Source organism: Salvelinus alpinus, chromosome 11 (genome assembly GCF_045679555.1).
Source record: "Salvelinus alpinus chromosome 11, SLU_Salpinus.1, whole genome shotgun sequence".
Classification (NCBI taxonomy): Eukaryota; Metazoa; Chordata; class Actinopteri; order Salmoniformes; family Salmonidae; genus Salvelinus; species Salvelinus alpinus.
This window is the reverse complement of record NC_092096.1, coordinates 35,960,669-35,976,377: the sequence shown is the minus strand read 5'-3', so window position 1 is coordinate 35,976,377 and position 15,709 is coordinate 35,960,669. Positions and strand designations below refer to the sequence as shown.

Sequence of the window (15,709 nt, the reverse complement as noted above, 5' to 3'; positions counted from 1 at the left end):
CAAAATTAGACCCAACTAAATCATGAGAAAACAAAAAGATAATTACTTGACACATTGGAAAGAATTAACAGAAAAACAGAGCAAACTAGAATGCTATTTGGCCCTAAACAGAGAGTACACAGTGGCAGAATACCTGACCACTGTGACTGACCCAAACTTAAGGAAAGCTTTGACTATGTACAGACTCAGTGAGCATAGCCTTGCTATTGAGAAAGGCCGCCATAGGCAGACCTGGCTCTCAAGAGAAGACAGGCTATGTGCACACTGCCCACAAAATGAGGTGGAAACTGAGCCTCTTCCAAACCTGCCAAATGTATGACCATATTAGAGACACATATTTCCCTCAGATTACACAGATCCACAAAGAATTTGAAAACAAACCCAATTTTGATCAACTCCAATATCTACTGGGTGAAATACCAGTGTGCCATCACAGCAGCAAGATTTGTGACCTGTTGCCACAAGAAAAGGGCAACCAGTGAAGAACAAACACCATTGTAAATACAACCCATATGTTTATTTATTTTCCCTTTTGTACTTTAACTATTTACACATCGTTACAACATTTTAAATGTCTTTATTATTTTGAAACTTCTGTAAGTGTAATGTTAACTGTTCATTTTTATTGTTTATTTCACTTTTGTTTATTATCTACTTCACTTGCTTTGTCAATGTTAACATATGTTTCCCATGCCAATAAAGCCCTTGAATTGAATAGAATTTAAATTAACATTCAAATTTGAAAACAAACCCAATTTTGATCAACTCCAATATCTACTGGGTGAAATACCAGTGTGCCATCACAGCAGCAAGATTTGTGACCTGTTGCCACAAGAAAAGGGCAACCAGTGAAGAACAAACACCATTGTAAATACAACCCATATGTTTATTTATTTTCCCTTTTGTACTTTAACTATTTACACATCGTTACAACATTTTAAATGTCTTTATTATTTTGAAACTTCTGTAAGTGTAATGTTAACTGTTCATTTTTATTGTTTATTTCACTTTTGTTTATTATCTACTTCACTTGCTTTGTCAATGTTAACATATGTTTCCCATGCCAATAAAGCCCTTGAATTGAATAGAATTTAAATTAACATTCAATTCTCTGGCAACAGCTCTGGTAGACAAATTTATGCACAAAATTGGAGAGAAATAAGCTTTTTCTGCGTATAGAACATTTCTGCGATCTTTTATTTCAGCTCATGAAACATAGGACCAACACTACATGTTGCGTTTATATTTTTGTTCAGTATAATTTTGTAGCCATTCATGGGCAGTTTTGAATAAGTCCTACAAATAAGCATTGGATGTGAAATCTGCAGGAATCAAATATAATTTTTTACATTTTAGTATTGTGGACATGCTAGGCAACTCATAAACACATATTTTCTAGAGTAAGATGATGGCAAGGAATTTCAACCAGTAGGCATAAACCACCTGAATATTGATATTCATTAGATTTATCTTGAAGGTTTGGTGATTTTGAGAAATTAATTGTTATAACAAGAACATTTTCAAACACCCAGCAATTGGGAAACACAGATCAGGGGTGGCCAACCCTTCTGAAGAGTAAGCAGGATTTTCCCTCAAACCTATTTTAAAGTGATAATTCACCCAAATTACAAAATGTTTCTGTCCTTACCTTGAAAGCAGTATATGGACAAGGAGACCCACTGCCATCAACCATTATAATGTCCTGGCCAAAATATTGATGTAGGGGTAACACCCTGCCACATGTTGCACACTACTTTCCACCTGAGAACAGGGATTCATCCCTGCTTCCAACCTTCCCACCGTGTCTAGCATTGGCCTGTCTCCCTATCTCATTTCATTACTGTCTGAATAAAGTGTCAAACCACCTAAAAAGTGTTCACATTTTTTTTTGCATACTTTACATGTCACCCACCAAAAATTGAAAAGTTGCAAGTCGTCCAATTTTGAGTGTTCATTTAATGTTCAAAGCCTTCTGAATACACCTGACCTGTGTTTAAAAAATATATATTTTCTACCCTGGTCATAGGCCTAAGCCATGTCAAAATACATAGAATTGCAGGAAATTAGCTTTAAAATAGTAACATTTCCCCCTGTCTAGGGGTTGTGCCAGGGGGCAATGAAACTCACATAGCAAATCTCACTCCAAGCTTTCTTCAAAAGTTGGCAGCTGTGTCAAATGAACAAACAAAGTAGGCAGTGGCATGGTGTATTTAGCCATAGAAGCACAGTGACATGCCTCAATGCAGTCATAGTGGTTGGTTATTGGGGGTGTGGCTTTCAGTTGGCTCTTTTTGGCCACCCATCCCGTGAGTTAATCTGTTCTGTTATATTTCATCAAATCGGACTAACTCAGTGCACTGCTTGCTATGAATTCTATATGATGGTGTTTGCATGTTTATGTAAAAAGACTAATGGTCTGTTTGAAACACTGACAAGTAAAGAGCAGTTTTGTTGTTGTTGCTAAATCTAATTTGGTGGGCCTGGCTCCCCCAGTGGGCCCACCCTTGCCTACGCCTCTGGTTAAGAAACATCACGTCAAATCTAAGGTTACCACAAATGATTGACTGAAGGGATATTTTCAGTCATGACCACTCCAGCTCTTAAGGTGGCAGTACAGTCTAATCTCTACACTGTCTATACCTATTAAAGAGAGAAGAAGAAAGAAGTGCTACCGTAAATCGCCACTATTTACATTGCTTTGCGTCCACCGCCTGCTGATTGCCGGTAAAATGGGGCAGGGCTAGGGCAGCTTCGTAACGCTTTGCCGAATCTGGAGCAGTTCATATATGTGATTGTGAAACATAGAAATTACCACTCGATTAGACCTGGATTTGACATTATGGATCCCAATCGGATAATTCAAGCCCTGAAAGGGACGATAGATCCCAACCTCCGGATAGCGGCTGAAAACGAACTCAATCAGGTGGGTGGATCCCCAAAATAACTTTGTTGTTTATGTTATCCGGGTCAGCATGAACCAATTTCCAGAAAGGGTTGTCCGTGTTTATGATTTGGATCGCAATAAGGCCGTGTTTCGGGATCAATGATTAGTCCTTCTATAACTTATGTTTGCATCTCTCTGTTTATTGTGTAGTACACGAAACAGTAGATTGACATGTAATGTAACTTGCAACACAAACTGTTGCACCGGAGAACAATAGAATTGTGAGGCAGTGTGCGCACACTGTGCAGCAGTCCGGAGATGGGGCTGTTCGTGAAACAATGTAGCTAGCAAGTGTCGATTGGATTGTAATTGTAGACGTCACGCGCGAGTTGAAACATTGTAACAATTGCAGCAATTTCAGCCAGCGACAGTAAAAGTTTACAATTTTGATGGTTCATTGGATTTGACCGGTGAATTCTAATCAGGACAAATGATTGGTTGTGTCTGTATGAAATGCCTGTCAGTCAGTGATGCAACCAAGTGAAATTAGGAGCATTTGCTGGAGACAGAACGCTGACTGTTCTGCAGCGGAGGAGCAGTTCTGACAGGGAGAGGAGGAGGGATAGAGGGAGATAAAAGAAAGAGCGAGGTTCAAAATATCCCTCCTTTTTTAATTGTTGTTTGCTGGTTATATCTTTGACAGACCATGGCTTTTTTTTTACTACCATAAATCTGATAACTGGTCTGGCAAGATTGATGTGAGAGCGACTGAATAGGCTACATGCTTCACCTGCTCTGTATTTTCCTTGTTCTTCAGTTAGTATTGACATCAACAAACAACCTGGGAATCCGCCTCCTTACACTCTGCTCTGTCATCATATAACTGTTTTGACCACTGTGTGCTGTAGATGTGAAGCTGACAGCTGAAGTAGTCAGGCGCTTGACTGTATGTGGTCCGATTTGGCTTGAGCTCATTTCAAAGCAGTATCTTATTTTGTGTGTTCCAGTCGTACAAGATCATCAACTTCGCCCCCACTCTGCTCCAGATCATTGTGTCCGAACAGGTGGAGTTCCCTGTTCGCCAAGCAGGTAAGAACACTGCCTCAGAACATTACATAAAGACCTGCATCTGGCTGTTTTTAAAACATCACTGGACCAATGCAACAACTATAAACAACACTGATAATAACCTCACTTTGGGCCGGTGTCCCGGACACAGATTAAGCCTAGTCCTGGACAAAAGATCACTTTCAATGAAGATTCTTCATCAAGCAGGCTTTTTAGTCCAGGACTAAGCTTAATCTGTGTCCGGGAAACTGGCACATGAATGAATGAATTAATTGTAAGGTAGAATTGTGTCAGTCTTGCCAGTCTGAGTGATCTCTGTTTGCCAGCGGCCATCTACCTAAAGAACATGGTGAGCCAGTACTGGCAGGACCGCGAGCCCTCTCTAGGGGAGGTGGTGTTCCCCTTCAACATCCACGAGAACGACCGCACGCAGATCAGAGACCACATCGTGGAGGCCATCATCCAGTGTCCCGAGTCCATCCGGTGAGTCCTGCTGTCCTCACCTCCTATACCTCCCTTAACCCGCTAACCCTTACCTCTTAGCCCGATACTCAGGGCAGGTGGTGCCCTGCTCCGGTCCTCTGCTCTGCTCTACCTAGAGCCTTTGAAACCGGGTCACTTGACTGTTTAGATAATCTGTGACTACAAGTGCCCAATGAAGAGGGATGGGAGGATCATCTAGTGATGGCATGTTATAGAAAGAATACAGTGCTGATGTATGTGTGTGTATTCTCTCTCCCAGGGCCCAGTTGACAGTGTGTTTGCGAGCCATCATAAAGCACGACTTCCCCGGGCGCTGGACGGCCATAGTGGATAAGATCGGCCTGTATCTGCAGTCTCAGAACAGTGGCAGCTGGTACGGCAGCCTGCTGGCCCTCTACCAGCTGGTCAAGACCTACGAGTGAGTCAACCAACCGGCGCTGTTTGTCCCACCTGAGGACCCGTCACTCTCACTAGTGATCAAGTCGTAACGGTGCTGTGTTATGAGCCACCATTTTCAGTCCTAGTTTAGTAGTTCTAGTGTATAAGGTGAATGATATAAATTAATATTCCATTCACATTTTTCAGTCATTGCACCCAGCCTGTTGTCGATGATATCACGTCTGCGTGCTGTCTCTTGCTGATGTGCTGTGTCTGTGTGTGTCTGTGTGTGTATCTGTGTGTGTGTGTGTGTCAGGTATAAGAAGGCGGAGGAGAGGGATCCGTTGCTAGCAGCCATGCAGATCTTCCTGCCCCGTATACAGCAGCTCGTCACCCAGCTACTGCCTGACGGCACCATCTTCTCCGTCCTCATCCAGAAACAGATCCTCAAGATCTTCCACGCACTCGTACAGGTGAGAGAAGGGACTGTGTGTGTCTGACTGACTGTGCGCGCGCAAGTGTCTGTGACTGACTGCATGTGGCATGCGTGTGCACGTTTGTGTGATACTAATACCAGTGTGTCTCTATTCTGCTCCTACAGTACTCCCTGCCTCTCCAGCTGATTAATAACACAGTCATTACCCAGTGGATGGAGCTCCTCAGAGCTGTTATGGACAGAGATGTCCCCCCAGTAAGTTTTATTTCATCCTTCATTGTGTAGGCCTGTCTGCCTTCTGCGAATTCTTCGACCTACGTTGTCTATTGAAGGGGAGTAGCGAACCTCTGTTGTGTGTGGTTGCTAGGAGACTTTGGAGGTGGATGAGGACGACCGTCCTGACTTGGTGTGGTGGAAGAGTAAGAAGTGGGCCCTACACATCATCACCAGACTGTTCGAGAGGTGAGGGGGCACGGGAGATGCATTTGTGTGTTGATGAATTTGGATGTATGTTGATGTGAATATGTTTGTGTTTGTGGATCGTAGCCTTTTTTTTTCAGTCTAACCATGTTGTTCTATACTTGTGTGGTAGGTACGGAAGCCCAGGCAACGTGACAAAGGAGTACGTTGAGTTTGCAGACTTTTTCTTGAAGACGTACGCTGTAGGGATCCAACAGGTAAGAGTTTGTAACACTAAATATGACATCCAGCTTGAATGTATAGATGTCTGTTAGTCCACATCTACCAATGTTGTGTGTGTGTGTGAGCAACCGTAGTCTTCTGTTTAGTCTGACCCCGTTCCATCTGATGTGACCTCGTCTCTGGGTGGTCTCCTTCAGGTCCTGTTGAAGGTGCTGGACCAACACCGTCAGAAGCAGTATGTCACGCCTCACGTCCTCCAGAAGTCTCTTAACTACCTGAACCAGGGCCTGTCTCACTCCCTCACCTGGAAACACATGAAGCCACACATGCAGGCGGGTCAGACAGACACCACTACACCTGTACCTCTGTGACACGTCAATAATAATGGATTTGATTTATATGTAGTGCTTTTCCATCACAACTGTGGGATTATGTGTGAAATTAGACATTGTTATACCGGTGGTGTGTCTGTCATAAGGTTGTGACATTACAACTTTGGATTGAGATACAGTATGTGGCAGGTGATGATCAAAGTTACATTTGTCTAATCTTTATGTCAGCATTTAGATCTGCTGTTTTATATACTTAGTAATTGAGCTAATCAGAATACTGCTATGCTTCTGAAAACTGTTACAATTCCACTTTTAGTAGTTAACCTGAGTGTGTGTGTTTACTGTGCGTTCCACAGACCATCAGCCAAGAGGTGATCTTCCCTCTGATGTGTTACAAAGACGAGGATGAGAAACTGTGGCAGGAGGATCCATACGAGTACATCCGCATGAAGTTCAGTGAGTAGACACACGTTCCATAACTCAATCAGTTAGTAGTTATGGAGGTAGAGGGACATTGAATGGTCAGTATACATAATGACATGTTAGGTTGAAAATGTATGGCTTCCATAGAATAGAGATGTTGTGATCTTGGCTGGGTTTCATTCTCTGTTCCAGATGTGTATGATGACCATGCCCTCCCTGCCACCGCCGCCCAGAGCCTCCTGTGTAAAGCAGCCCGCAAGAGGAAGGAGGTGAGTGGAGAACCACACTAGAACCTAACAAAAACTACCCAACAGTCCTAAATAGATTACTTTCCTCATTTCCTTTCCTTAACTGAGTCTTCTCTGATATGACTTGCATCACTGCTCTGTCCCCCCCTTCCCAGGTTCTTCCCCAGATGATGGAGTTCTGCCACCAGATCATGATGGAGCCCTCTGCTGACCCCCGCAGGAAGGATGGGGCGCTGCACGTCATCGGCTCACTGGCCGAACTCCTACTGAAGGTCAGCAAGTGTGGCTGTCTCTGTACTTTCCCCTCTTGTTTTATTACCTGTTTAGTCTATCTGTGACTGAGTCTTCTCTTCCTGTTGTCGTCCTGTAGAAGAGGATGTACAGGGAGCAGATGGAGCTGATGTTACAGAACTATGTGTTCCCGCTACTCAACTCCCCTCTGGGATACCTCCGGGCCAGGGTGAGACACACACACACACACACGCACGTGCGCTTTCACTCCAGGGCCCCTCTAACCCAACTCTTCTCATGGAGCTGAGAATGGGTGTGTAAGAACATGTAGGGTGGAAGGTAGCCTAGTGGTTAGAGCGTTGGACTAGTAACCGAAAGGTTGCAAGATCGAATCCCAGAGCTGACAAGGTACAAATCTGTCATTCTGCCCCTGAACAAGGCAGTTATCGCACTGTTCCTAGGCCGTCATTGAAAATAAGAATTTGTTCTTAACTGACTTTTCTAGTTAAATAAAGGTAAAATAAAAATAGAAGAATGTGTGTGATTGTGTGTTAGCAGTTCTTCGATCTTTAAAATGGCTCCTTCCCTCTTCATACCTACAGTCCTGTTGGATGCTACAGTCCATCCATGTGAGTCAGAATGGTCTGTCAGTCCTGTTCTATATAGATTAAACATCCCCCTTCAGCTTTCTGCATATCTTTACACTCCTCACCCCTGCTATTTTACTTACTGGCCATCTTCAGGCTGGTGATCGTGTTGGGAAGCACCACTGCACATTTTGGTGACTGGAAGTGGACAGTGCTGATTTGTACATAATGTGGATTGGCTCCACACTGATAGTGATGCCCATCCGTGTGGTATTTAGATCACTGATTGTGACCCTGTGTTTGTCTTCAGTCGTGCTGGGTGCTGCATTCGTTCAGCCCGCTGCATTTCCATAACGAGTTGGTCCTGAGGAATGCGGTGGAGCTGGTCAAACAGGGCCTCGTAGCAGACAAGGAGATGCCCGTCAAGGTGGAGGCTGCTATCGCCTTGCAGACACTGGTCAGCAACCAGGAGCAAGGTCTGAGGTTCACACACACGCATGGACGTGCACACATGCATACACAAATGCACAAGCGTCGCTAGCACACACACACACACTCTGAACCCTCTCTCCCTCTCTTTAGCTAAGGTCTACATCAGGCCCTACATCCGGCCTGTCATGCAGGAGCTGCTCCACGTCATCAAGGAGACGGAGAACGATGACCTCACTAACGTCATTCAGAAGATGATCTGCGAGTACAACCAGGAAGTGGCTGTCATCGCCGTCGACATGACCCAGAACCTGGTACGCCTCCACTGGCCTGCTCTACTGTTTAACTGTTTAACTGTGTGTGTGTGTGTGTGTGTGTGTGTGTGTGTGTGTGTGTGTGTGTGTGTGTGTGTGTGTGTGTGTGTGTGTGTGTGTGTGTGTGTGTGTGTGTGTGTGTGTGTGTGTGTGTGTGTGTGTATAAGATCTTCACCAGTATGATCCTACATAAAGAGTGAGAAGTAAGAGTGCATCTAACCTTTGTGTCTGTCTCTCTCTCTGTGTCTGTCTCTGCGTGTGTGTGTGTAAAGGCGTCTGCATGCTTCCTATCTGAAACAGTTTGTGCATATATTATGACAACATTTTGTGATGTTTTTGTTTGATTGGTCTTCGGCTAGGTTTTTTTTTTGTCTGTTCGTGAAAGGTTTTCTCTCGAGGAAAGCCGAATTCGGTGGCGGAGAAATACTGCACCATACATACTGCACCTTAGTTAGATGTAAAATTGCGTGACTAAGATCTCCTCGGCATGACATAGATTAATTCAGACTATTTTGGCTACGGCGTCTCAAGATGGACAAACAGTACTATTGTCGATTCCCCCCCCCCCCCCCCCCCTCGTTTTTCAAGTGAAGGTCTTTTTAAGCAAGCAGCCAAACCGAAACACGCGAAAGCCTTAACACCCCCTGCATATGTGTCTCTCCAGGCTGAGATCTTCACCAAGGTGCTACAGAGTGAAGAGTATGAGGAGAGTGAAGACAAGACGGTGATGGCTCTGGGGATCCTCAGCACCATAGACACCATACTCACTGTTATGGAGGACCACAAGGAGGTGAGACAAACTGTATACTCACTCACACATTCTACAGATGTACACACACACACACACACACACACACACACACACACACACACACACACACACACACACACACACACACACACTCACCCTATTCCAAATCTAGTCCTCTGAAGCTCCAGTTGAATGTGTGATGATTGGTGATTGATTGCTCCCTCTCCCCTGCTTTGTTTGAACACACAGTGTTATGGAACGTGCTGTAAGTGTTATGTCAGACTAGGGCTGTGACGGTCATGGAATTTTGGATGACGGTAATTGGCCAGCCAAATGGCTGTGCTCTCCGTAATAACCGTTTTTCCTCTCCGCTCGTGACTGCATGTGCCGCCATAGAAATAGAACGAATAGAACGGGCGTCCCCATTCAAGTCAATGATGGCATGATGGGTGGACTGGCGGCCATTGAGCCACATCAGTTAACATCATTCGAATGAACAATGTACATTTCAGCAAGGAGCAACAACGTTTCATAACGTTAAGAGTCCACGTTACCGCAGAAACACTCAACCGTACGGATGCCCTGCCGTTCTGTCTTGAGTCTGCTGTTCGTTCCACATTTTTTCCTTCCACATTTTACGGTTATGACTGTTATTTTATCCATAACCGTTGGTTATACGGTAATTGTGCCAGCCCTATGCCAGACAGATATTAGCCTGTTATCAATAGATATTTGACCTTTTGATATCTCTCTTTCACTTTCTGCCTGTATCTTTCCTCTCTCACCCTCTTGACTGCCTCCCGTTCTTTCGTTATCGTGTTCTCTCTCTTCCCCTCTCTCCATCTCCCTCTCTCTCAGATCACTCAGCAGTTGGAGGGCATCTGTTTACAGGTGATAGGCCTGGTGCTGCAGAAGCCCATCATAGGTATGGCAGGTGTGTGTGCTCACGTCACTGTCTGTTTTTGTGTGTACACACATACTCATTTGTTTGCTGTGTGTGTCTGTGCTTTTCACACACACACACACACACACACATTACACAATAATCATATTAATCTCACTTTCCTGTTCCATTGAGCTTACCCCCCTGTCTTGTATAACACCTTGTCCATTTCCGTCGCACAATGAGCACTGTCTAATTATCAAAAGATGTTCTCCTTGTGCTTCCCAGATAACCAAGCACCATTCATGCCTGTAATTGGCGTGTGTGCGTGTGTGTGCGTGTGTGTGCGTGCGTGTGCGTGTGCGTGTGCGTGTGTGTGTGTGTGTGTGTGTGTGTGTAAGGAGAGAATACAGCTCTATGTTAATGAATGGATTATGTGATATATAGTTTATGTAATGGTAGTTTCCTTCAAGAAGAGTGGGGGGGGGGGATTGTTTCTCTCAAAGGGAAACATCAATTCTATGATCTGTTTCTGTTAGTTGAGAATTATCCTTTTAATTGAATGATTAGAATATTCCGCCCTGAAACATATAATTGTATGGAATTGATTAGAATGTATAACATCATAATCAATAAATGTGTAGTCTAGTCAGAATTAGGGTAGAACAATATGTCTTTATGGTATTATAAACACAGACTGTCTGAGCTCGGTGCCGACCTGACTAAAGATGTGGGGGAGAACGGGGAGTACGTCTCAAGGCCAAGGTCTCCCTAATCTCTGTCGGCTGGGTAGTGAGACAGTGTGTGCGTCGCAGGACATTGTGTGCGTCTGTTTGGGTGTATGTGTGTGCGTCTGTTTGGGTGTATGTGTGTGCGTATGGTTGTGTGAATGTGTGGGCGTGAGAAGTCAGTATAAAATGAATTGTTTTGTATTCTTGACTTTAGAACGTTCCCGTGAATAAACCTTTTTGACTATTTTAGCTGGGCCTCCGTCTGTTTCATTTGACCAGGATCTTACAAATTCTGGTTTGCAGACTGAGTAATATAAATAAATTGGGTTATGTACCTGGAGAAGATAATTCTCTTATCAGTTTCTTCCTCATCTCTCTCCCCTCCAGAGTTCTACGAGGAGATTCTGTCCCTGGCGTTTGGGCTGACCTGCCAGTCCATCTCCCCTCAGATGTGGCAGCTACTGGCGGTGCTCTACGAGGTCTTCCAGCACGACTGCTTTGACTACTTCACGGGTACAGTACTGAGTCACTGGTCAACAGTCACCTGTGCCTGTTAGTGGGAATATTGGGCTTACACACCTGTCTAGGTAAACATTGAATATCACAGTGAGTGTAATGTCGACTGGCATGATGGTGATGCTGATACTGGCCAAACATGCTGATGATCGCGGTCTGTTCTCTTTCAGATATGATGCCTCTTTTGCACAACTACGTTACCGTGGATACAGACATGCTCCTGTCCAACCCCAAATATTTAGAGGTCATATACACCATGTGCAAAAAGGTGAGCGTGAGCATATGTGTGTGTGTGTGTTCAGGTGGAGTTTGGTGACGTGTCTGATGTTCTGACCTTTGACTCCTGTGCTACAGGTGCTGACCAGTGATGCAGGTGAGGACGCAGAGTGTCACGCTGCTAAGCTGCTAGAGGTCATCGTCCTCCAGTGTCGGGGGAGGGGCATCGACCAGGTGAGAGGGACCGCGAAGGCTTCTGGGTAGTATTTAAGGGGTAGATGTGGGCCCAGTTCAGCCCAAATCAGTTTGCACAGTCTTTCCTTTTCATACCCTCAATCTCCCGTTGGGAGGGATGATTGCTATCAATATTGTATTGATTCTTCTCTCTCACCCGCATGTGATTTGGCACAGTTCTATCTCTTGTTTGCTCTCGCTCTCTCCCCTCCTTCCTCCAGTGTATCCCGTTGTTTGTGGAGGCTGTGTTGGAGCGGCTAACCCGAGGTGTGAAGTCCAGTGAGCTGAGGACCATGTGTCTGCAGGTGGCCATCGCTGCTCTCTACTACAACCCAGCCCTGCTCATCCACACGCTGGACAACATGCACTTCCCCCACACCCCACAGCCCATCACCGCTCACTTCATCAACCAGTGGATGAATGATACGGAGTTCTTCCTGGGGTACGTGTATAAACTAAGCCATACGCCCTACATCCTACGCCCTATACACTACCCACTATAAAGTACACAGTGGATAAACAATGTGCCCTAAACCATGTTCCCTAAATACTACTAGACCCATACTGTATACGGTCCACTTCAACTATATTGTTAGTCATCACTGAGTCACACTGTGTTCTTCCTATAGCAGTGTAAAAACACAAGGGACATGCAGTACTTATACCTACTACAGTACACTGTACATGATTTATTCACCACCTACCTGGAGTTCATTGTCTCTCTCTCCACTCCTCTCTCTCCCAGGCTCCATGACCGTAGGATGTGTATCATCGGACTGAGTGTTCTGATGGAGCTACCCTCCAGGCCAGTGGCGGTAGAGGGGATAGCGGCTCAGATTGTCCCCAGCGTCCTGCTCCTCTTCCTGGGGCTCAAACACCTTTACTTCTCCCGCCTCAACAAGCCAGACCTTCTGGCCTGCACTGGGGTACCGGACGAAGACCAGAACGGTGAGAGGGGGAAAACGGGCGACAGAGGAGGAGAGGAGACAGGACAAATGAGAGGGGAATGGAGAGAACAGGCAAGAGAGGAGGAGAGAAAAGGAAAGGAGAGATGCTAATACTGTTGAATCATAGCCGCTTCTTGGAAGCCATTGGGTAGGGCCAGGAATAAGTCCAGGGATAATGTCAATGGTAGAAGATTAAGACACTACTAACCCTATGGATGTGGTAGGAATCAGTCCTCAGCTGTTCATGTGTGTTGCTTTACACATCTATGGCCAGGTTTCAACACCTCTGGACCTCTCTATCTCTCTCTCTCTCTCGCTTGACTTCTCACTCTGCCTTCAGGTCATATTAGTTGCACTACATTTCCCTACAAGCTGTGCTTGCATTCCTCAGTCAAGTGTAAAGAACCTGGAGTTCCAGAATATTCAAAGTGCTTCTGGGGGTTGTAGTGTTGTGCAGTCAAACACAAAGGTAGTAGATGAGACTAGCTCAGAGGGAATGACTTGGAGTGTTCCTCTGTCACATTTAGTCTCCATATTCGCTCCATTTAAGTTAATTTATCTTCTGGGAATATAGGAGTGTTATTGGGAACAGCAGGGTGCAGGGGAGGTTAGGATGAAGGAAATTGTTATGCATGTTAGCTTAGCAGCTGTTACTGTAATTTGGCATATTTAAAATGGCATTAAGAAAAATTGTGCTTTTCAAAAAGGTGAAAGGGTTAACTTTTTCTATTCATTCTGTTTGTCTGCGTGTCTGTCTGTCTGCGTGTCTGTCTGTCTGCATGTGTGTTGCGTCCACAGAGGAGATCCCTAGTGATGAGGACGAGGTGAATGAGAACTGTAACGCCATGATGCAACAGCAGACCTGCACACGCGTAGGCCACGAGGACGATGAGGAGGAGGAGGATGATGAAGACTACTGGGATGAAGAAGGGCTGGAGGGGACACCCCTGGAGGAGTACAACACGCCCCTGGAATATGACAATGGAGAGGACGAGTACCAGTTCTTCACCGCTGCCCTACTCAGTAAGTGGTTACACATCTACACACACCAACTCACACACAAACGCACACACAGCTACTTGTGCGCACACACAGGAAAAACAAATATGCATGCATACATGTACGCACGCATGCGAACGCCCACACACACACACACACACACACACACACACACACACACACAGGCATCTAACCCTTACTCTATCCTGTGTGTACTATAGGGGTCCAGAACACTGACCAGCCTTGGTACCAGTCTCTAACCACGCCCCTCAGTGATGACCAGAAGAAACAGCTGCAGGAGATCTACAGCCTGTCCCAGCAGAGGAGGAGCACCGCCGCCAAGGGCCAATGGTGAGGCAGAATAGTGGACGGGGTGCCAATGGGGAGAGAGAGGACGGGGGACCAATGGGGAGAGAGGACAGGAGGCCAATGGGGAGAGAGAGGACGAGGGACCAATGGGGAGAGAGAGGACGGGGGACCAATGGGGAGAGAGAGGACGGGGGACCAATGGGGAGAGAGAGGACGGGGGACCAATGGGGAGAGAGAGGACGGGGGCCAATGTGGAGAGAGGACGGGAGGCCAATGTGGAGAGAGGACGAGGGCTAATTGGGGAAAGAGGGGAGAGGGCCAATGGGCGGGAGAGAGAGGACAGGAGGCCAAGGGCCAATGGGTTGGGAGATGGTGAGGCTGAAGAATAAGGATGCAAGGTGAAAAATACAAAATACAACAACAGTAAAATGTTGTTGATTTAAACATGTATTTTGACAAGCATGCTGTATTTTCCATTCCGTTGAGTCCTAACACTGTGTCATGTTGTTTCAGAGCTGTAAGGGACATGGCTGCAGGCCTGGATGGAAGGAGGAGTAGCAGCAGAGTTCTGGCCTGATCTGAAGTGGATTTAAAACACACCAAGAACTGTTTCAGACCAGATCTATCTAGACTTTACTGATCCCACCAAGACCGGGCCATCTAGAACTGTAACTGAACTGGGTGGAGACCCACCAGGACTTTACACTACACACTTTACGGTTCACATCTCAGACCGTAATTGGACCACACCCACCCCAGAGAGAGAGAGAGTGAGTGTGTGAGATTGATGTCCTGCTCTGTATCACTGACCAGCGAATTCATCTTCTAGTACAGTGCAGTCCTTGGGTCTGTGATTCCGTAACTGTGTGAATGTAAGTATTGTACACAAAATCTCTGTTTCTCTATAGCCTGACTTTTGTATGGTCTCGAGAGGACTGTGCAGATGTCCTTGGTTGCCATGGCATCAATCAGAACCATGTGTCAGTTAGTCTGAACCAAGGCTGTGGTGCTAATGGACGGACGGACAGACAGGCATGTTTGGGGTGAAGGGTTAGGGGTCAGTGACCTTTGACCCACGGGGGGGTTCCTGTCACACTGATGAATTGTAATAGGGGGCAAGATGCTGGGATGAGAGCTTTTGTTTGTCTTTGTTTTGTTTTTTTATAACTGTTTTCATTTAACTTAAGAAAATCATAAACGTTCATGTAACATCTAGCCCTGTGCTTTTTCCTGTTATGTTACTATAGTGTGTGTTTGTAGGTTTGTGTGTGTGTGTGTGGGGAGGGGGGGGTTAAGATTTTATATTGATTTCACATAGAGGATATTGCGGTAGCTGAAACATTCCGTCTTTGTACATCTCTTCCTGCTCTGTTGAATCAATACTAGGTCAGAGTTCACTACTGCGACCAATCCTCATTTCTAAAACATCCAGCTCAGTTAACACACAGATGGATTGAACAACTACTGTAACATCATGCAGGTCAACAGTATCAGCAGGAGTAAATGTGTTTTCATAACATCATTTACAGGCTTCTCCCAGGGCCCTGTTCAAATACTTCAAAAGGGATTCCTCCCTTCCTCCATGGTTCTGACACAAGACAGAGGGCATAACATGGTGGAATCTGGCTTTCACCAGTCCACCAACTATCTGGACTTGGGTGTCAAATT

The 15,709-nt window shown here is 45.5% G+C and overlaps 1 protein-coding gene across 2 annotated transcripts; it reads left to right on the top strand.

Annotated features, from left to right (window-relative positions):
- Positions 1-2,720: 2,720 nt before the first annotated feature.
- Positions 2,721-15,256, top strand: LOC139534073 (importin-8-like). 2 transcript variants are annotated; one of them, XM_071332769.1, is made up of 25 exons: positions 2,721-2,923; positions 3,892-3,973; positions 4,279-4,435; positions 4,695-4,853; positions 5,130-5,286; positions 5,415-5,504; positions 5,617-5,711; positions 5,842-5,926; positions 6,089-6,223; positions 6,580-6,679; positions 6,839-6,915; positions 7,050-7,166; positions 7,265-7,354; positions 8,023-8,188; positions 8,295-8,455; positions 9,120-9,245; positions 10,065-10,131; positions 11,208-11,333; positions 11,507-11,604; positions 11,691-11,786; positions 12,008-12,228; positions 12,532-12,734; positions 13,532-13,756; positions 13,954-14,083; positions 14,555-15,256. In XM_071332769.1, coding segments are annotated over exons 1-25 (3,048 nt in total). In that variant the 5' UTR covers positions 2,721-2,839; the 3' UTR covers positions 14,556-15,256. The 2 variants fall into 2 exon arrangements, with proteins under 2 accessions (XP_071188870.1, XP_071188869.1); XM_071332768.1 differs by having other exon boundaries at positions 10,065-10,140.
- Positions 15,257-15,709: the final 453 nt, after the last annotated feature.